The sequence below is a fragment of the Rattus norvegicus genome, chromosome 9 (assembly GCF_021556685.1).
Source record: "Rattus norvegicus strain SHRSP/BbbUtx chromosome 9, alternate assembly SHRSP_T2T, whole genome shotgun sequence".
Taxonomy (NCBI): domain Eukaryota; kingdom Metazoa; phylum Chordata; class Mammalia; order Rodentia; family Muridae; genus Rattus; species Rattus norvegicus.
In genome coordinates, this window is record NC_141542.1 from 87,161,486 (window position 1) to 87,184,879 (window position 23,394).

At 39.4% G+C, this 23,394-nt stretch overlaps 1 protein-coding gene across 3 annotated transcripts in view; it reads left to right on the forward strand.

Moving 5' to 3' along the window:
* Spag16 (sperm associated antigen 16) overlaps nt 1-23,394 on the forward strand; it is a 906,763-nt gene that overhangs the window by 643,013 nt on the left and 240,356 nt on the right. For all 3 annotated transcript variants that reach the window (XM_087567315.1, NM_001401616.1, NM_001134728.1), the window contains 1 exon segment: nt 8,956-9,021. In XM_087567315.1, the coding sequence (XP_087423441.1) occupies nt 8,956-9,021 (66 nt within the window).

A 23,394-nucleotide genomic window follows, 5' to 3' on the forward strand; every position in this document is an offset into this window, starting at 1 on the left:
GGTGGGAATGAGGAAGTGGGGGAGAGAGAGAGAGAGAGAGAGAGAGAGAGAGAGAGAGAGAGAGAGAGAGAGAGAGGTGGGGATAAATGATAAGGACAATGAAGAGATAAAAAGACACTACCAAAGAAACAAAAGAGACATACTAAACAAAATCTTGCACTGAAGTGCAAACTGGCTCCAGAAAAGAAAAGGAAGGCATCTATGCTTATAAACTCTAGACACATGCTTTGAGTGAGATGCTCATAAGTCTCTCCAGTGTTGTTATTCAATAATTTTTTCTTTTCTTTTATTGAATACTTTCTTTATTTACATTTCAAATGTTAGCCCCTTTCCTGGTTTCCACTCTGGAAACCTCCTATATAATCCCCCTCTACCTGTTTCTATGAGGGTGCTCTCCCATCCACTGACCCATTCCCTCCTGCCTCCCTGCCCTGGCATTCCCTACACTGAGGCATTAAGACTTCACAGGACCAAGGGCCTCTCCTCCCATTGATGCCCATCCTCTGCGACATATGCGACTAGAGCCATGGGTCACTCCATGAGTACTCTTTGGTTGGTGGTTTAGTCTCCAGGAGCTCTGGGGTCCCGGTTGGTTAAAATTGTTGTTCTTCCTATGGGGGTGCAAACACCTTCAGTTCCATCGGTACTTTCTCTAACTTCTCTACTGGGGACCCCATTCTCAGTTCAAAGGTTGGCTGTAAACATCCACCTCTGTATTTGTCAGGCTCTGGCAGAGCCTCTCAGGAAACAACTATATCAAGCTTCTGTCAGCATGAACTTCTTGGCATCCACAGTAGTGGTGGGGTTTGGTAACTGAATATGGGATGGATCTCCCAGTGGGGCAATCTCTGGATGGCCTTTCCTTCAGTCTCTGATCCACACTCCATATTTCCTCATGTGAGTATTTTGTTTCCCCTTCTAAGAAGGACTGAGGCATCCACACTTTGGTCTTTCTTCTTCTTAAGTTCCACATGGTCTGTGAATAGTATCTTCCATAGTCCAAGCTTTTGGGCTTATATTCACTTAGTGGATGTGTGTTTTTTATGATTGGATTACCTCACTCAGGATAATAATTTTCTAATCCCATCCATTTGCCTTTGAATTTTGTGAAGTCATTGTTTTTAATTGCTAAGTAATACTCCATTGTGTAAATTTATTGTATTGTCTGTATCCATTCCTCTGTTGAAGGTCTTTCCACCTTCTGGCTATTATAAATAAGGCTGCTATGAACATAATGGAGCATGTGTTTTTGCTATATTTTGGAGCATCTTTTGGATATATGCCCAGAAGTGGTATAGCTGGGCCCACAGGTAGTACTATGTCCAATTTTCTGAGGAACCGCCAGACTGATTTCCAGAGTGGTTGTACCAGCTTGCAATCCCACCAACAATGGAGGAGTGTTCCTCCTTTCCCAAATCCTCACCACATCTGTTGTCATCTGAGTTTTTGATCTTAGCCATTCTGATTGATGTGAGGTGGAATCTCATGGTTGTTTTGATTTGCATTTCCATGATGACTAAGGATGTGAACATTTCTGTAAGTGCTTCGTGGTTATTCAATATTCCTCAGTTGAGAATTCTTTGGTTAGCTCTGGACCCATATTTAATATGGTTATTTGTCTCTCTGGAGTCTACGTTCTTGAGTTCTTTGTATATTTTGGATATTAGCCCTCTATCAGATGTAGGATTGGTATAGATCTTTTCCCAATATGTTGATTGCCATTTTGTTCTATTGACAGTGTCCTTTGCCTTACAAAAGCTTTGAAATTTTATGAGGTCACATTTGTCCATTCTTGATCTTAGATATTAAACCATTGGTGTTCTTTTCAGGAAATTTTCCCCTGTGGCCCTGTGTTCAAGGCTCTTCCCCACTTTCCCTTCTATTCGTTTCAGTGTATCTGGTTTGATGTGGAGGTCCTTGATCCACTTTGACTTAAGCTTTGTACTGGGCAATAAGAATGAGTCAATTTGCATACTTCCATATGCTGACCTCCAGTTGAACCAGCACCATTTGTTGAAAATGCTATCTTCTTTCCATTGGATGTTTTTGGCTCCTTTGTCAAAGATCAAGTGACCATAGGTGTGTGGGTTCATTTCTGGGTCTTCAGTTCTATTCCATTGATCTATATGAGTGTGTCTGTACCAATACCATGCAGTTTTTGTCACTATTGGTTTGTAATCCAGCTTGAGGTTAGGGATGGTGATTCCTCCAAAAGTTCTTTTATTATTGAGAATAGTTTTTGTTATCCTGGATTTTTGGGTTTTCCAAATGAATTAGCAAATTGCTCTGTCTAACTCCGTGAAGAAATGTGTTCAGATTTTATGGAGATTGCATTGAGTTTGTAAACTGTTTTTGGCAAGATGGCCATTTTTACTATATTAATCCTGCCAATCCATGAGCATAGGGGATCTTTCCATCTTCTGAGATCTTCAATTTCTTTGTTTAGAGACTTGAAGTTTTTGTCATACATATCTTTCCTGCTTCCCTGGATCCTGGGAGACCGAGTTGCTCCAGGTGTTTGGACAGATAGTGTGGCCTCCCCTGTGATCCTGGACATTTCATAGCATCTAAGAGTCAGGCTCCCTGTCGTTGTTGTAGAAGTGGGTGCAGACCCAATGTCCCAGATCTGTTCTGAGTGCATAGAGCACCTGGGAGTCAAGCTTCCTCTGGGTGTTGTGGGACTGGTTGTGGAACCAGCACCTAAGGCCTGCTCAAGGCACAGGTTCAGACCATTCAATCCTTCTTTAACCTTGCCTGTTAGTGCTGTAATCAAAAATCTCAGCCAATGCATAAAATACTGAAAGTCAGAGCCAATAAAAGAGAAGAAAGCTAAAGTCTATAGTGAGATTGGAAGTCAAGAGCCAATGACTATGAAGAATTGAGATGTTAGGAAAGAGTTGGAATTTGTTCTTATGTCATAATTTTGGGGATTGCTAGACATAGGAGGATTGGCATGTCTGAATCAGCCTTTCCTAATTCCATACTGTGTGTGAGAAGAATCTGTTGTGAATGGCATAAGAGTGGAAATAGAGTCTAATGAGGAAGCTCATAGAATGCCGTCCCCTACAAGGGAAGACATGAAAAGAGGAACAGAAATGAATAGCAAATGGGTGAGGCACTGCATGGCATGTAGGGATGAAGGTGACACATCCATAGGTTTGTGATTGATTGTCTTTGTCTTGGTAGCAATTTCGTGCATGTGTATGCATGGTTGTGTGCATGTGTGCGTGCATATGTGTAAATTGGTGATGTTATGTGTATTCATTATGAAGAAATGCTTTGTTGAGGGACAGATAACCAGTAGAGATGACTTTCTTTTACACATTACACCAGACAGGCTATACCAGATTGGTTACCAGTGGTAACAAGTGTCACAAGAACAGTGGACAGGGTCAGAACATTCAATGATAAGAACCTATCACTGTCCCTGGGGCAGAAAGGGTAAGAGGAGGACATTACTGTATGCAGTGTATGCGATAGACAAAAGAAAGATAGAGTTTGGACCACTGACAGAACAGTAGTTGAGCTGAAGAATACAGGAGTTGCCATTTATCCATCTAATACTTCTGCAGCTCTCTGAATCCTAAAAGTAACCACCTTTGGGGGAGAAGGGTCCCAGATGATATTGTTAGTGTTGAGCAGGCTGTGGACCAGGCCAGTTGCTTAAGAGGAGAAAACTATAGGGCATAGTCCAGATCACACAAATGACCTCTTTAAAAAGTTCAACAGAGAGAAGGGTGGAGATATCCATTTGGAAGCCATGAGTACTTCAGCAATCATATGCCATGGCATGAAAATGTTCTGTTTGCTTATTTACTTCATCTTGATTCAAGATAGGCTCAACTGGAAGAGGGAATCTCAGTTGAAAACACTTCCATAAGATTGGATTGTAAGCAAGTCTGGGTGGCATTTTCTTGACCAACAATTCATGTGGGAGAGTCTAGCTCACTGTGCACAGTGTTATTCCAGGGCCAGAGGTCCTGAGTGATATAAGAAAGCAGGCAGGGAAATCCATACAGAGCAAGCCAGTAAACAACACTCCTCCATAGCACTTCCTGCCTCTATGTTCCTGCCTTACTTAAGTCACTACCAGTGATGCAGGGTCACCTAATAGTTGAAATACAACTTTCCTCCCCAAGATGCTTCTGGTCATGGTTTTATCATGGCAACAGAAGCCCTGTTGTTTTAGAAACAACATCCTAGCTGCTCAATTTTACCCAGGAAGACTCAGAAGGCAGATGCTGGAGTGAAAGCCTGCTAGCTCAGAGAGACAAAGAAAGCACACAGGTGACCATCCTACTGCACTGATATCCCAGAAGGAAAAAGTTCCTTCTCCTTCTCTATACTGTCTTAAATTACTTCCAACTCAATATTCCTACTTTCTGTTTACTTATGCTCACTCCCTGACAGCTGATCACTTGCTTTGCCTCTTTTTTTTTTATTAATTTGAGTATTTCTTATATACATTTCGAGTGTTATTCCCTTTCCCGGTTTCCGGGCAAACATTCCCCTCCCCCCTCCCCTTCCTTATGGGTGTTCCCCTCCCAACCCTCCCCCCATTGCCGCCCTCCCCCCAACAGTCTAGTTCACTGGGGGTTCAGTCTTAGCAGGACCCAGGGCTTCCCCTTCCACTGGTGCTCTTACTAGGATATTCATTGCTACCTATGAGGTCAGAGTCCAGGGTCAGTCCATGTATAGTCTTTAGATAGTGGCTTAGTCCCTGGAAGCTCTGGTTGCTTGGCATTGTTGTACATATGGGGTCTCGAGCCCTTTCAAGCTCTTCCAGTTCTTTCTCTGATTCCTTCAACGGGGGTCCTATTCTCAGTTCAGTGGTTTGCTGCTGGCATTCGCCTCTGTATTTGCTGTATTCTGGCTGTGTCTCTCAGGAGCGATCTACATCCGGCTCCTGTCGGTCTGCACTTCTTTGCTTCATCCATCTTGTCTAATTGGGTGGCTGTATATGTATGGGCGACATGTGGGGCAGGCTCTGAATGGGTGTTCCTTCAGTCTCTGTTTTAATCTTTGCCTCTCTCTTCCCTGCCAAGGGTATTCTTGTTCCCCTTTTAGAGAAGGAGTGAAGCATTCACATTTTGATCATCCGTCTTGAGTTTCATTTGTTCTAGGCATCTAGGGTAATTCAAGCATTTGGGCTAATAGCCACTTATCAATGAGTGCATACCATGTATGTCTTTCTGTGATTGGGACCTAGGGTTGACTTTATTTAGCTCTAGGACTAAGCCACACCACAAGTATTTGTTTACAGAAAGCAGAAAGCTCTCAGGGTAAAGGTATGCACTAGGCTTGAGACATCCCACAGCAAGCTTTTCAGTTCAGTCTTGGAGTTCATAATGTATGAAATATCCTAAAACAAAGCCCTAAGACAGCACGTCTTTAAATTTATTTGGGTGTCTACGTGTGCACATGTGCACAAGTGCTTTGGAGGCCAGAAGAGAACATTGGATCCATAGAATTGCAGTTCCAAGAAGTTGTGAACCTCCCAGTGTAGGTGCTGGGAGTCATATCAGGTTCTCCCTAAGAGTAGGAAGTGTTCTTGCCCTCTGAGCCATCTTTCCATCCTAAGTGCAAATATTTGTTAAGCTCTTACTTTGTGACAGGAAGTCCACTTCCTTTCAATTGAGACTTAGCTCATTCCTAACAACAGAACCAAAGGTTAAGTGCTGTTAGTGTTGTGCACTGAATAGGTAACTAAGCTAGGTGAGGTAAAACTATTATTTAAGGTCAAACTGCTATTGCATGCCAGATTCAGAAATCAGGGGTCAGTTTTTCCTATCTCAGGGCTGCATCCAGAAACCTCCCACCACATAGCTTCTCTGTGTGGGCGAATCAGATGTCCAAACAGTATGGATAGGTCACATTATAGTTTTAAAAAAGCCTTCCTCTTTTTTACTTTTTTACAGTTCCTTTGAACAAAAACAATTTTGACAAGAATTCATCAGAGAAGGTATTCCACATTTCAACATACCATTTTGGATATTGCTTTTGATTAAGACTGTTTGCAGACTAGAATATTAGTAACCCACATACTCTCTCTGCCTCAAAAAGAGTAGACTCACTTTTATCTGGAGAACAAAGCTCAATAGAAACACTTTTTAAACTTTTCTTAATTCATGAAACATTTATCTTCAAGTCAGGTTTTGTTATAGCGGCACAAATGTGGTCAGTCAGCATTTCCATTATAACGGGGACTACCAGGGCTATTCAAGGAAGCCTCAGAGACTCACCTTTGAATTAAAACTTGGCACTCAGAATTTGAATCCAAAAAATAGATTTTTCCTACCAATTAATCAAATAATTTAGAGATTCTCAAGTTGGAAACAGACAAAATGCAAAACTGTATGTGCAAAAAAGAAAAAAAAAACACAAAAAAAGTTTAAAGAAAAATCTTCCGACATAAAACTTTGTAAGGATGTTTAACGTTCATTGTACAAGTATAATATTATATTACGCTATAGTCATTCTCAAAGAAAATGAAGTTGAAAAGTCTATAAGTAAACATATTAGTGATTATAACATCTTATGCTTGGCCTGTTTGGCCTTGTGAATAATTTATTTCTACTCTGGGGATTGGGATGATTTGTGTTCCTTGGCATAATTGGTTTAAAGGGCAACAGCATGAAGAAACTGGATCAAAATAACAAAGGTGGGGAGCAGACCCTCAGAGACTGTGTGCTCTTTTATGAACTTGCAATTTGTGTGGGAAAGACTCTCAGTCCTGTGAACACAGGTTGGTAGCATACACTGATTCTGTTAAGAGAATTGACAGTTTAAGTTGCCACGCGCAATGGCAGCCATGAGCCCTGACTGCAGCTTCGTGACAAAGGGCTTCCAGAATTGCCTAGCTTAGGAAAGTACAAGAATTGCTCAATAACATGAAGGAACACCAGAGAATCTACCTTTAACATCTTATTTTGTAGTTTTTCTCTCTCTTCAGTCTTTTAAGGCTTGAAGTTAGTGAATGAGAATAGAACTTCTGTCCCTCACATCAGACCTCAGCCAGCTACCTGACCTTCCTTGGTCTTCCAGAAAACATACCTGCACTCTCCACTCTCTGGGAACTTGGCTCTGAGTTTTCAGTGTAGGAGGAACACTAACTAAAGCAGGTATCTACTCTGTCTCCCTACTAGCATATAGATTTCACTGTCTGGTAAGGCTGAAAGGGTCACTCTGTTTAATCACATTTGCCAAAAACTCCTTATAACAATAAGGAAAAATTTCCTTTTGCCTTCTGAAAGTTTGTTGAACTGAACCAATACAGACATTTCAACAGGAGAAAAAAAAACATGCAGAATTATTAAACTGTCAATTTCCAATGGAAGCTAAATACCTTGCTTGTAGGAAAGGAGGAATAGGTGCTTAGAGACTAGCAATGGCTTTGGGAGAAATTAACTGGGCCCAAAGAATAAATAGAAGTTGACAAATGAAGTCAGAGTTGGAGAGCAGAGAAGGCCATGTAAGAAGAGCTTCCTCGGTATGAAGTCATCCCCTTCCTTCCTGTCATTCCAGCGGAATCTTCCCTGGACAATGAGACCTTGGGAAAGATCAAAGAATGATGGCATTATTTTGGGGTAGCACTTCTTCGACAGATAACAGAGCTTCAGATGGCTCCCTCCTGTACATTACGATCATTTTCTGAGCCCCAATGTGTATCAGCCAAACTAAAGCTATCTGCAAACACACTCTCTGCATTTTAAACAAAATAGCTGTCTCCTCTCACTCAGGGTACAGGACACGAAGTCTGCTTCATTTTGTAACAAAGGTAGTAGACACATAGAATTATGCCAAACAATATTGGTTATTCATAAATGGCTTCCTGAATAAATTATTCAATGCGATCTGAATTTCAGAATTCCTAATGAGAATCTTGTAAACAATAATCTGGTTGTAATCTTCCCTGATTCTAAAGATGCTGTTTTCCAAATATAGTCAAGACTCTTCTTCGAACATAAGTTTCAAGATGAAAGTCTCCACATGTAGCTTCCTCACTGCTATGGGTCCAACCTTCCTGAAAACATTTAAACTGAAGCTTGGAGGTTTTCATATTTAACTTTGGTTACATTTTGGAACATCTGTCTGTCTGCCAGCCACAAAATAAAAATAAATGCTTATTGTGTAAACACCATGTTCTATAGCACTTAATATATGTAATAACAATATAAAAACAGATTGAAAATGTAAAATTCCATTCTGACCTTATAACTAAAAAGAAGAAGAAGAAGAAGAAGAAGAAGAAGAAGAAGAAGAAGAAGAAGAAGAAGAAGAAGAAGAAGAAGAAGAGGATTCACACCCTCAGCCTCAGCAATGATGCTGCCAACCAACCAGACTCCCAGAGACTGAACCACCTAACAAAGAGTACACATGGTCAGACCCATGGCTCCAACCACATATGTAGCAGAGGATGGGGCTTTCCTGGCATCAATGGGAGGAGAGGCCCTTGGGAGGAGAGGCCCTTGGTCCTGTGAAGGCTTGCTGCCCCAATATAAGGGAATGCCGGGGTGGGGAGGTGGAAGGGAGTTGGTAGGTGGGGCAGCACCATCATGGAGGCAGGGGGTGGGGGAATGGGATGGGGGATGTCCAGAGGGCAAACTGGGAAAGAGGATAATATTTGAAATGCAAATAAAGAAAATATCCAATAAAAAAGAAATGTAAATAAATAAAATAACCAATAAAAAGAAAACAAACAAGTAAAAAAAAAACAGACAAAAAAACAATTCACCATGGGATCCACATGTAGTGTTCCCTTACCAGCTCCATGGCCCAAATAGGAAGAGTACAGTTATAGTAAAAAGAGCTATACTGTGAAACATCGTGTAAGCCCGGCCTTGATCATTCTGAATGGTGCTTGATGGCACATCTACTATTCTACTTGCTATCATAAGAAGACATTTTTGTACAACTAAACATGACTTAAGTAAACTCATCTGTTTTATCTCCTAGGGTAAATGTGAGCAGTCTCTGTATGGCCACATGCACTCCGTCAATGATGCCACCTTCACACCTAGGGTGAGTTCGGTTCTCTCAGTGAAGACATATGATTCTTCACATGTCAAAATTAATTTTAATGAAAGTAATTTCCAAAGTAAAATGAATACTTCAAAAACCTGAGGACAACAAAAGAAGAATTAACTACAAATAGACAAGTATGTCGAAATAGAAGATGGGTACAGAGCTTTACAGCTCACAAATTCACACACACACACACACACACACACACACACACACACACACAAACACATTAGGCAGTAGCATTAGAGAGGAAGAAGGCTGTAGTATACACCTTCCTCATAGCATTGTGTCCAGCATAGGCTTCAGCATGTAAATGAGTAGATGCTGCCCTAATTCTTTGCAGTTCTGGGGGTTCATGGTGTTGCATGCATCAGACAAATAGCCTAGGTCACCTTGGTTCTTTAATCAGAGTGCTGTTCTGTAGCTCAAGCTGTCTTTGAACTAATATTGAAGCTCAGCATGCTCTCAGACATATATATAGTAGAGTTCCCATTATATATATATATATATATATGTACATATATGTATATATGTATATGTATGTAATTTCTCTTGCCTCAGGGCTGTGCCACCAGAACTGTGCAGAAGGTTTCATCTTTAAATGTAAAAGCTTTAATGAAAGTAAAAGAAAAATGAATGTAGACAATAAAAAGCAGTAGGAAAAAAAAACCAGATTTTCTTCAGTTTACTACAGATAGGCTGGTAAGAAGAACATTTTATTAATGGCTAGATGTATTCAGCTAGAAGTATGGTTAAGCTTTGCTTTGAGTTGCTAAGCTAATTAATGATATCTGTAAAGGAGCTCAGATAATCATCATAGGAGGATGCTTTAAGTTTGTACCTTCTCAGATGAAAGCAGTTTGAGTAGACAGATGACCTCTCAAGTCCCTCAAACTCCATGATTTAATTACATCTAACATCTTAATTCATCTCTATGCTCCCAGTAGAAGGAAAGAAAAACCCCTAATTCTTTATTCCTCTTTTCCAATTAGCCAAAAAGGAAATCTGATAGATTGCTCACTTCGAACCTCAAAATGACAGCATAGTCAAAATGCTGTTACTACCCTGCTGATATTACTCTTTAAGAAAGAAGAAAAGAACATTCTCTAAAAATTATGTCTTCTGAGGGAATGTTGAGTGCGCCAGCTGAAATTGTGCAGTTGTGCCTGTCACTGCTGAAAGTTTTAACGATGGGTGCCACCACCATTAGATTGTAACAGATTTGTCTCTGTATGGAACAGCCCATTTAATTGACTATAGTGAGCCAATTAGTTGAAAAATATATTATGGATCGGTCCTACTTACCAAGTAAAATTTTATTTCTAACAGAATAGTGAGATAGTTAAGCACCATGGGCCACATGATATAGGATATTTATGCTAAGACTTTATTAAGCCTTCTCATGCTCAAGGAAAATTAAATAGAAGCTGAAATGAAGTAATTTTATATTTCGTAATTCAGGCATTTTATTTTGGTGAGCAATATCGTGGTGAAAAAAGACCCACCATTCAACATTATGAATGGTAAATGGAATAAATATGGAAATGCTCAAATTAGATTTGCTAAACTGGCCACCCCAGCTGATATGCATTAATTGTATGCATTTCAAATGGCAGAGGATATGAAATGCAGGTGTCCAAAGTCAGAGTGAGTCGTTTGTTTCTGGTACACGCACTGCTCACAGGAGAAGTTACTGTTCCAGACCAGCATGTCAAAGACTTTCTGGAAACTCTCATTAATTGAGCTTTCCTAGAAGAACTTATTAAGTACTAAGAAATGGTGTTTTCAGTCAAGCATTTTGTGGAGCTTGGGGAGCTATGGAAGATGGGGAGGAAGCATTCAAGGACCCATAGGTGCTCATAGGACTCAACTACCAACCACAGAGCATGAACGGGATGGACCTCGGCCCTCTGCACATATTAACAGTTGTGCAGCTGGCACTCCTAAAACAGGAGCAGGGGGCATCTCTAACTCAGTTGCCTGACTTTGGACCCCTTTCTCCTAACTGGGCTGCCTTGTCTGGCCTCAATAGAATAAGATGTGCCTAAACTTACTGTAACTTGATATGCTAAGGCTCCATGAGAGGCTTCCCCTTTACTGAAAAGAGGGGGAGGATGGGTGGATAGGAGGGAAAGGGAAGGTAAGAGTCGGACACTGGGAGAGAGGAGGGGGGGAAGCATCAATCAGGATATAAGAGAGAGGGGGTATGTTTTGCTATGATGGCTGAAATTCTCTGAGGAAATTTTTAGGCACTTGTGTTAACATTTTGCTAATGCATCTTCTGTAACACACCTGTTAAGGAGTGTCAGGAGGTTGGGTTATAGAGAGTTCAGAGCACAGAGTCATAGTGACAGTGTTAACACTTAAACAAACATAGGTCAAGTCAGTGGTAGCAACTGTGTTTATACACTGCATAGACATACAACCAACATTTAATTACATATTAGCCTTGTTAATTGCTTTATGCCTCTGGAGAAGGCATTGGTGTTACATTAATACTTAAAATTGCATTTCGTTGTCTACACAAGCACAGTTTTAGGAAAATTCTGCAGTTTGGTATCAATAAGCAGACATCAAAGTTTAATAGTTGGGGCCAATAGTCTTGGAGACATTTAAAGAAAGAATTAATGCATATGGTCCTGAAAACTATTCAACTCAAATTTAATGTCATTGTTTATGAGAATTCTAATGCCTTCATTGGCGACTTATTTCTCTCTTAGAAGTAGGTATTTATTTAAATCCTATCTCCTTTTAAAGTATTCTGTAATGAAATATTTTAAGGAAACATGAATGTGCTTTGTTTTTCTGATTAAGTCCTTTTCATATATTTCATTAAAATGTAATCTTTTATTAAATAATATAATTTATGGTTTTAACTTGACACATAGTATATAAAGTGACATATAACATTTGTAGGTGATTCTTTTTAAAAATTTTTATTCTCTCATATATTATATCTCTACCACTGTTTACTCTCCCTTCCCTCTCCCTAGCCTCTTCCCCAACTTCCTCTCTCCTCCAGATCCACCTCTCTATATGCCCTCAGAAAATAGCAGGCCTCCCAGTGACATAACGAAGCACATATCATCAAATCAAGGCTGGACAAGGCACCCCAGTAGGAGGAAAAAAGGATCCCACAAGTAGGCAAATGAGTCAGAGACAGCTCTCTCTCTCTCTCTCTCTTTCTCTCTCTCTCTCTCTCTCTCTCTCTCTCTCTCTCTCTCTCACACACACACACACACACACACACACACACTTCCATTGCTAGAATTCCCAAAACACCAAGCTGCTCAGACATAACATATATGCACACAACCTGATTGATCTCTGTGAATTCCCATGAGTTCCGATCAGTTGGTTCTGTAGACCCTGTTGTCATGGTATGTCCCTGATCCCTCTGCTTCCTCAAACTCTTTCCATTCTCCCTCAGCAGTACTCCCCAAGTTCCACCTTATGTTTGACTGTGGTTCTCTGCATCCTGCTGGATGAAGTCTCTCTGGTCTCTTTGATTTTGCAAGGTTCTGGTCTCCAAACATTCTTCAGGCAGAATGAACTGAAGGTCAAAGGTTTTATGTCTGAGGTGATGGCCCAGTCTCTCTATTTGATACCTTGCCTGGTTATAGAAGATCACTAGTTCAGGCTCTGGGCTACCCATTACTAGCAGTACTTGCTAAGGTTATATTCTTGCAGATTCTGTGCAGTTTCCAATGTATTGGGTTTCCACCTCGCCCCTGAAATGCCTCCAAGTTCCAGTCATTTTTCCTAGTATTTTTCTTTCCCTCCTTCCCCACCTGATATTTCTGGTTCCCAATCCCACCAATGCCCAGTCCTCTAGCAAAATCTATTCTATTTTTTTCCTTCCCAGGGAGCTCCTTATCCCCCCCACACACACACACACACTTAAGGCCTCCTTGTTACTTAGCCTCTCTCAGTCTGTGAATTGCATCATAATTATCCTTGGTACTTGATGGTACTTGAGTGCTATACCCCTAATATCTACTTATAAATGAATACATACATACTGTGTTTGTCTTTCTGGGTCTGGGTTACCTCACCCAGGATGACATTTTCTAGTTTCATCCATTTGCTTGCAAATTTCATGATGTCATTGTTTTTAACAGCTGAGTAATACTTCATTGTGTAATTGTACCACATTTTCTTTTTCCATTCTTTGGTTGAGGAGCCTCTAGGCTGTTTCCAGTTTCTGGCTATTATGAATAATAAACATAGTTGAGCAAGTATCCTTGTGGTGAAATGAGGCATCCTTTGGGAATGGTATAGCTGGGTCTTGAAGTAGACCCATTTCCAATTTTCTGAGAAAATGCCATATTGACTGCCAATGTTTGCACTTCCACCAGCAGTAGAGGAATGTTCCCCTTGTAGACAACCTCACCAGCATGAGTGATCCCTGTGCTTTTGATTTTAACCATTGTGACAGGTGTAAGACGAAATCTCAGTCATTTTGATTTGCATTTCCCTGATGGATAAGGATGTTGAACATTTCTTTAAATGTTTCTCAGCCATTTGAGATTCATCTGTTGAGAAATCTCTTTAGATCTGTACCCCATTTTTAATTGGATCATTTAGTTTTTTGATGTCTAGTTTCTTGAGTTCTTTTATACATTTTTTATATTAGCCAATTCCTGTTTCTTTATATCTATTAATATAATATTTGAAGTTCTAGCTCGAGCAACAAGACAAGTCATGAATATAAAGGGGATACAAATTGGAAAGGAAGAAGTCAAAGTATCACTATTTGCAGATGATATAACAATAAGAATAAGTGACCCCAAAAACCCTATGAAGGAACTTCCATAGCTGATGAAGACCTTCAGTGAAGGAGATGTGAAATTAACTCAAAATAATCCATAGCCCTCCTATATACAAGTGACAAAGAGAATAAGTCTTTATGAATCAAGGCTAAATCATCAGAAAGGAAGGAGATGAACATTTATACAAAACATAGATAGACAATATAAGGTGATGAATGATTTAAAGCAACTCTGGAGCACCATAACTTGTGTGTGCCATCTACAGTATGGAACTGAGATTGGAGGTACTGCCAGGCGCTGTCTCTGCTGGCAACTGTTCTCCAGGACATCAACTTATGATTGACTGTGCCCAGAACTCCTCCAGTCACTTCAAAGTGCCCATTGGCTTCTTTGTCCTTCTTTTGTTGTTTTTATTTGCCTTTAAGTCATTCCTAGAAATTGGTCATGCAAAAGTTGGTATTTATTAAACATATCAATACATGTTCTTAACTCTTTGTCTATAACTAACTTCTCTCCTTTCCTTTGGGGTTCATTTCTTTTTACTGAAGAATACTCCCTGGTAGTACTTTCTGTATGGGAGAATGTGAAGTTCTGAGTCTCTGCATATCTGAAAATTCCATTATTTCCTTTACATTCCAATGTTCAGTTTTGCTCTCGGCTCTCAGCACTAGAGCTGGGCAGATATCTACTATTGTTGCAAAGGAGATTGTTTACCATGGAACAATTGATCTTTTGCAGATAATGTTTGACCTTTCTCTCCTACCTGTTGTAAGACTTTTAACACATTCTATTTGAGTTTCTACAATGCATCTACATATGGATCTGTTAGCTTTTTGCCTCTTTGCACCAGCTGATGTGCTGCTTTAATCTCCTTCCTACAATTCAACTAAAAGTTCTGACAATTGTTCTCTAAATATCATTTTCTTGTCAAGCCCTTCTAGGTTTTCTTTAGAAACATATTTATATTTTTGCTAAAACTTATTATTCAAAATCCATAACTCTCTCTCTCTTTCTTTCCCTCTCTCTCTCTCTCTCTCCCTCTCTCTCTCTCTCTCGCTCTCTCTCTCTCCCCTCCTCTGTGTGTGTGTGTGTGTGTGTGTGTGTGTGTGTGTGTGTGTGTGTTCATATGGAGGCAAAAGGTTAGCTTTGAGTGTTATTCCTTGGGAGCCCTTTGCCTTGTTTTTTGAAACAAAACTCTCATTTGTACCTGTGGCTCACTAATCCAGCTTCTCACTACCTGCTCAGTGATGAGATTAGAATATATGACACCACACTCAGCATTTTCCTTGAGTACTAAGGATCAAACATGTCCTCATGCTTATGTTGCAAAAGAATGGATTATCTGTTGTCCTCTGTGGAATCCGAGATTCCATGGGTCTCTGGTCTGGTTGGAAATGGCCAAATTGTTAAAGCTCTCACAGTGGAAGCCCGTGCAGGGTAAGCAACAGGGGTCCCAGGTCTTGCCTGCTATGGTGGCAGTGCCAATGCCAGCATCAGGGGCAGTGGCAGCAGACACAGCTGGTGACAACAGGCGACTCTGATTGGCAGCAGGCAGGCAGCAGCCATGACAGCAGCATCAAGGAGGGCAGAAGTGAAAGCTTCGTCTTCCAGGTGTAGCTAAGGTCCAGCAATGAGTGCTTCAGAAGAGAAAACCCTTTCCCAAAGTGTCCAGGGTCATTAAAACAGCCACTCTCAGATGATTCTCGGTGAAATACCGTATGTACTTTATTCTAAGTGGATAGGAACTTTACAAACATTGAGGAGTAGGGTGGGATTCAGGGGTAGTTGCTTCCCATTGGTTCAGTTTGAGGTGGTAGAAATGCTCTAATAGTGAGGAGAAGGGCGTCAGGTATTTTACCTACATAATTGTTAACAGTCCTCTCAGTGGAGTGTCGTGATTATGTGTTTCACAGCAGGTAGTTTGGTAGAAAGCTGGCCCCACACCTACCTTACTCAGTTTTGAGTTTCACAGGGTATGGTATCACTCAACCTTATTCTTCAGTCAGCTTCAGTCTTCACTCAACCAATCCTTCAGTCTGTGGATGACACTGTCCATTTTCCTCATAAATAATCTCCTCATCCCTGTGTTTTAAAAATTTTTTAATTCCCCACACATTAACTTTTGTGTCTGATTTGAACTAAATTTCCCAGACTTCCCATGACTTCTATGAAACTATGTATTTGAAATATTGGGCATTATCAATCATAGTTATGTTTGTACCCTAGTACCTTTTGGATTCTGACTTTACCATGCAAAAGATAAAGACATACTTATTAAGCACGACATAAATAACATAAATATAAAGCTGCAATATATAGTTTGGACTTTAACAAAGTTGTAATTCTAAAATTATTCTAAATAAAGTATGCAACTACTAAAATAGATATGCTCAATAGGAGTTGTGGTGGTTTGAATATACGTAGACCATGGAGAGTCTATTAGCAAGTGTGGCCTCTTTGAAGTAAATGTGACCTTGTTTGAGGAAGTATGTCACCCTTGGGGTAGACTCTGTTGTCCTATGCTCAAGCTTTACCCAATGTGGAAGAGATACCCTCCCCCTGGCTGCCTACAGAAGACAGTCTTTCCTGGCTGCTATTGAATCAAGATGTAGGCCTCTCTGTTCCTCCACCACTGTGTCTGCTTGCAAGCTGCCATGCTGCATGCCATCATGAGAATGGACTGAACCTCTGAAACTGTAAGCTAGCCCAATTGAATGTTGTCATTTATCAGTTGTCTTGGTCATGGTGTCTCTTCACTTTAGACTCAGGCAGACTCTTCTGACAAGGGCAAAAAGCAGTCACGTCCTGTACCAAACTATCACAAAGTCTTTAGGTCACATAGTAACATCCTTCCCCTCTGAAACCCTTTGAACCAGTCTCGCATGGTTCAAATCACCTACAATGCCAATGTTTTCTATATTTCTACAAGAATGACCCATTAAGTCCCACTTAAAGCATTGCACTGATTTTGAAATCTAAAGTTCCAACATCCACACTCCTACAAACAATAACATGGTCAGGCATCTACAGGAGAGTGGCTGTGAAAAATTAGATCACGATGTGATAGAGGAGCTAAGAGTTCTACATCTTGATTTGAAGGCAGCCAGGAGAGGACTGTCTTCTGCAAGCTGCCAGGGGAGGGCCTCTCTTCCACACTGGGCAGAGCTTGAACATAATAAACCCCAAAGCCCACCCCCAGAAAAACACACTTCCTCCAACAAGGCTACACCTCTCCCAACAATGCCACGCTTCCTAACCGTGCCATTTCCCATGGGCCAAGCATATTCAAACTACCATAGGAGTATTTTTTTTCTTTTTCATATTGGGATATGTTATATAGTTAATAGTGGTAAGGATTTTAAAAAAGAACACTTACTTGTGCAGGATATACAAGTTCAGTTCCCAGCACCACATACAGTGGCTCACACCAGCTGTAGCTCTAGTCGTAGGAGATCTGGTACTCTCTTCTGGCCACCTTGAACATCCAACTCACATATACATACATACATACATGCATGCAGAGAGAGAGAGAGAGAGAGAGAGAGAGAGAGAGAGAGAGAGGCCAATCCTTTCAAAAAATGAATTTGATTGCAATCTGAGGCTTTTTCCTAAGTGGCTCCCATTGGGACACACATGCTTTGATTTCATTGTCTTTTTAAAGAAAATCATCCAGAAACAAGTATCTTGAATTGCCTGTTTCTGGTGTGTGTATGTGTTCTAACAGACTCAAGTACAAACAAAATGTGCATACTTTCAATTTCTGGCCATTTCATATCAGACTGCAATAAGTTAGGTCATAGGTCATGCAATCATTGATCCTGGGCAGCACAGGAATGTTAGGCAGAATTTACATACTACAGAAATTTCCATTTTATTTCCTTCTTTAGCACTCTAGCTTAATGTCATTAAGTATTTAGCTGGACCAATAATACTGATATTTGATGTCAGTTCAGATTCCTTCCTGCACCTATATGATATATAAGTCAAAATTCTATGGTTTCTGAAAACTATAATCAGATCCTGTCCATCTAGGGAAATTGGAAAAATAGCAATAGAATAGAAAACTTATGTAACATGCTGTTTTATTTTATATAATATTTAAATGACTTCAGTGTTTCCACATACTAAAAAAACATTTTCGGCTTATCTTATACAATTTTTACTAAATATTTTATTAAATAAGGTTTAGTCATCTCCCCTAATCATCTGCCAGGAAAAGAATTTCTAATAAGAAATGAAACATTATGATGGTAAACAAAGGACAAGCTTATATACTGAGACCCCCAAAAAATCTAGAAAATAAAAGAATATTTTTTTCTCTTCTATATTGCTCTGTCCTTAGAAATATGCCAAAAAGGGGGGGGACAAAAATAATCAAAAACAAAAACAAAACAAAACAATATCCAACCCTATATTTAAGATTTTATTGTAGTCGCCTGGCCTAATGCTGCTTGTATTCTAATGCTAACTTGGGGCCTCCAAGACTGGTGCCTCAGAGATAATAGAGTCTGCACATAAAGATGTTGAGTGACCCTGCTCCCCAGAAGAGTCTGATTGGTAAATAAGAATGCCAACAGCCAGTAGCTCTGCAGAAGAAACAGGTGAGTTTGAGGTTTCTCAGGCCTGGGGGAGAGGACTATGAGTAGGTGAAGGAGGAGGAAGAAACCACCATGGGATAGCAGAAGAACACGCAGGAGGAGGGAAGGAACAAGGACACTGCCATGTTATAAGGGTCAAGAGAGCATGGCCCTAAGTGCTGTCCAGTTGGAGTTAAGAGCAGTCCAAAGAGAACAGAGTTAATAGTAAGTAATAACTTGGTGTTATCAATAAATAAGTAGATTATAACAACAAGGAGGATAGGCAGCTTCCCATCTATTGTGCTGATAAAGACATACAGTAAATATAAAGGCTGTGAGTGTGTCTTTCTTCCAGGAACTCAACAACCAAAGGCAGGTTAGAAACCCTGGACAAGGACTTTTAACAATTTCTACATTTTATCATACAACTTCTTCTGTAGCTCCTATCTGTAGACAGTGATGATTCCCTATAGATTTTATTTTCTTCAAAAGTACATGCCACTCAGAAGCTTTGTGATTGTGTCATGATTTCTGGTATTTTCTCTTTGTCTATAAAGATTATTTGCTTTCTATTTATTATGACTCTTGAGCATTCATGACAAAAGCTCAGTAGGCAGTTCAGACTTAGCAACCCTTCACTGAAGCTCCTTCTGTGTCTTGGGCATGGCTATCAATTCTGTGGGTTCAGCAGTAAAGGATACCAAGTACTGTCTTTATGGGCCTCATGCAGCCGTTAGGAAACAGTGTGTATTTAGTATGCATCTATAAAAATGAACCAACACAAAAACAAGTAATGAGAAAGTTGAGACCTAATAATTGAGGCACACTGTGAGAAATGGTATCTAAGGAAAACCTGCCAAGAACGGAAGGAAGAAACCTCAAGCAGGTGCTCTAAGGCCAAGCTCCCAATGTGTCAGCATCATGATGTGAGGGAATAGCAAGACAGGAAGATGTGTACTGGACTTGGTTTACCAAAGGATAGATAACTAGCAGATATATAACTAACAACTTGGGCTGTTGTTATTAGTTAAACATGGTGGCCATCTAAAATAACCACAGAGTGTATTGTGTGGTTTGAAAACCTTTTAAATACAATATGACCTGGTTATATTTATAATTGAGTTTTTTGTGTAATACTTTAACATTTTAACTCCACAGACCTTGACATGATTCTTGTTGTAGAAACTAATCAATATGTACTCATTGATTAACAAGTGTCAGAAAGTCACCATAGGTCAGAATTCGAAGAATAAGAAGACAGAACAATGTTTGCTGTGGCATACTTACATTTGTTTTCCATTATCAATTTTAAATTTTAATGTGCTTTGTAGCTTTCTCATGATTAAGAGTACCCAAATAATTCAAGCTATGTTTCTGTTTATAGAGAGAAAATTCCCTCTTTAAAATACTACACTTTTGCAGAGATGATCTAATATAAGGAAGTCTCAGTTAAATAGTTTCATGACAAAAAAATGCTATAACAACATTCAAATACTACTATAAAATTACACATCTCTCATGATTGTGTTCAGTCTTGCATTTCATTTAAAGATGTTAAAGCATGCATGTTTGATAAACAGCATGTCTTTTCTTAAGAGATTACATTACATATAAGGATGATGTTTAATACATCCCACATTGTCCCTGGATCATATAATTAGAGCAAAAAGAATTGTCACACCAATTTACTCATAGCATAATTACAAGAACACTTGATTATCTCCCTTAATGTAATTTTCCTCACTTAATTGTGTGTTCTCCAGTGAATGTGACCCACCAAATCCACACTTTAATAAGTGACTGCTAGTTAATAAGTCACACTGCCAGCAGAGCCTGCCCTTCCTGTGGAAGGGATTTAATTGTATAACAATTATGACCCTTTGGAGAAAATATTTAAAACTTTCTGTGTCCCAGCAGAAGACCTGGAATTACTGCAGAAGAATTTTAATCCAGCAAGATGGCTTCTCTGATCACATCCAAAGACCTTCTAGGACTGTGTGATCTGGCCAGAAGGCAGTTATGCCCTTAGTAAACTCCTTCAATCCCCCTGGTTGGAATCCTTTAGTACACACATACTAAATCATGTCAAACAATGAGAGGACAACAAAATGATGAATCACAGGAAGATTTGACAGAATGAGTCAGATATAGGATGCTCCCAACACTCAGGAGAGAAGCTATTTAAGAGCAGTTCAGGGAGAGAGAGTCAGTCAGTTGGAAGTCAATGCCCTGAGTGTAGTGCAGTGACTGAGTTCATTTGTAAATTCACACAGTTTAGTGCAGGTCAGCAGAGGCAATTGAAGCCAGAAAATAGGAAGAAGCCAGAAGATTAGAACAAATTGCCAGAGTTAGTTTGAGGCCAAACAGAGCAATTCAATGAGAAGCTGAGAGAAGCCAAATCGAATCAGTTAGCTTGGAGGAGTTTGGGCAAGAACAACTTAGTTGAACCAGCCAGCAAGAGTTAAAAAAGAACTTGAAATAGTGAGCTTACTCAGTCAGTAGTAAGCCTCCGAGAGGACAGTTACATCTGGGGAATAAAAGTTACTTTTACAAATTACCTGGGGGAGGTTTGACTTTTCTGTGGGTTTGGATCTGACATGACAGCCCTTGCCAAGCTTTATCTTCATGCCTACCTTATTTCCCAGCTGAGTCGGCACACACAGCCATCTTCCTCTGTGTTTCCTGAGATGTTTATGTTTCTTGCTCATACTTTCCATTATAGGATTGGAGAATATTCCCTGACTTGCTACTTAAAGTGTTACACAGCAGCATATTTCCCCTGACTGGTGGTCTCTGAATCTCAACTGAACAAAAGAAGATAGCAATCTTTAAGATAGCTAGTTTCTTGTTAATTCAGCTTGATTCTGGGTATATTCCTAGGAAGAGGGATTTTGTCTTTTAGAAATAAGTTTCAATTTATATATTGAACTAGAACTATAAAAGAAATCAAGTCATTAAATTATAGAGTAGAGATTACTTCCCCGTCTTATCATATATAGATGGATATAAATCTATAAATAAATAGATAAAATCCATGTGATAGCAAGATTATAGCCTTGCTGTCTCTAGAGAGTATCCAAGGGATAAATAACCATATAATCATTATATAGATAGCTTACTCATGAAAATAAACAAACAAAGGTATATTTTTTAAAATCAGAAGCTACAGAGCCAAAGTAATGGCTTGGTCGGTAAAGGTACAAACTAGCAAGCCTGATCTGACTTCAGTTTCTGGGATCCACATGGCAGAGAGAGCTATTGGTCTCCTGCAAGTTGTACTGTGCAGTCTATACACTGCATGCAGCATGAAACGTGCTTGACTCTGCCACGTCCTCCATACACAAAATAAATAAATCAATACATGTAAAAGAAAACTTAATTAGAGGTCACAAATAGAAAATTACAGCTCAATAAACAAGTTCTTAGAAAATTAAATTGTCAAAGGAAAAATATAATAAATAAAAATTATAAAAGTAAAACAGAAACCTCAGTAAAATTAGTTTTCAGAAAGGTTATGAATTTTATTTAAATATGAAATTTTATTCTGTAATGTTTTTATTAATAAGGTATTTTTAATCAGATTTTTAATCTTTTAATTTTTTAGCTGATATATCATATGCTCATTAACACAAGCCTCACAAATATAAACTTTGTGAAGGCAAAAATGTCAAGAATCATCTTTATGTTTATTGGGAAGTACTCTGAATTTATGAGACTCTCTTTATACACATATTCATAGAAAATAAATCTATTGAAGGTTACCCCCGCAGTGTTACTACAGAGAATACTGTATTAATCAATAATAATTGGCCACTTGATAGGAGGCTTTTGCCAGGTTCAGTAACACCTTAGGTTACCACTGCAATAAATACACTGGGTCAAAGAGAATCTGTGCGGATCTGCTCTTAATGTCTTCTAGCAGCAATTAAAGAGCAAAAGGACATTGCTACTAAGAATAGTCACTAACATGGTGCTCCTATTTTTGGTAGTAAATCATTGGGTTCTCCAGGAAGTATAAAAATATCAATATTTTTAGGTATTTATGTTGAAGTCCTCAAATGACTAACTTGAAATTACTAAAATGTGTAACACATTTTTCATATGGACCTCACTGTACTTTTGGAATTTTACTAGGGAAACAAAATAGTCATCGTTTTCCAACCTGGAAAGAAATACACTTGTCTGGAATTCTCCATTTTGCGGCTAACTTTCCTCTAAAGTGGTCATCCAAGATTCTAAGGCCCTCTGTGCCCTCTAGAGCTGCAGCAGAAACCTGGGCCTCTTTCCCTTGGGTAGTTCTATTCCTCCCTTCCTTCTACCTTCATTACTCAGAGAATGTAAAAGGACCAGCTTCCTCCCTTGATAAAGGACAACAGACTAATGAATTTAAGTGCCTGCATCATTAAAATTGTCATCCCTGGTATACTATTTCAAGTGTGGTACCAAGGGTGGCTAGCTTTTACTCTTCAGGGGGTACAGTGATCTTCAGTTTCTTATGTAAATTTATGCAAAACTGCTCCAACAAAATCACATGCTATTTATTCCAAGTCTCAAAAGGAATGCTTCATTTCCTGATTTGGTAATGGAAGGCACTAGAATAGAGTGGGGGTGAGCTGAGTTACAGGTTAACAAATAGAATATTTGTTCATTCAGAGATGAAGCAAGTTTGGAGAGAAAGATAATGACACACTTTCAATTGTGTGGAATAGGGTCTTTATCACAGTTCTATTTCATCTACACCCCTAACGTTTCAGGGTAACACACGTCGCCTTGATTGAGACGTTTAATCATTAGCTTGCTCAAGATGATCCCACTACTACACCATAAAGTCTAAGACACTTCTCATTCCTTTCTAATTGTATATTCATTTCTCTTCCACACCCCACAACCTCACAGAAAATACAGGCATTCCTAAGAAATGAATTAATGAAGGACTAATCATTTTTACTGAATCCCCCTTTAAAAAATTCTCCACATCTTTTCAAAGTGTGTATACATTCTTTTGGTCAACTCATAGTAAC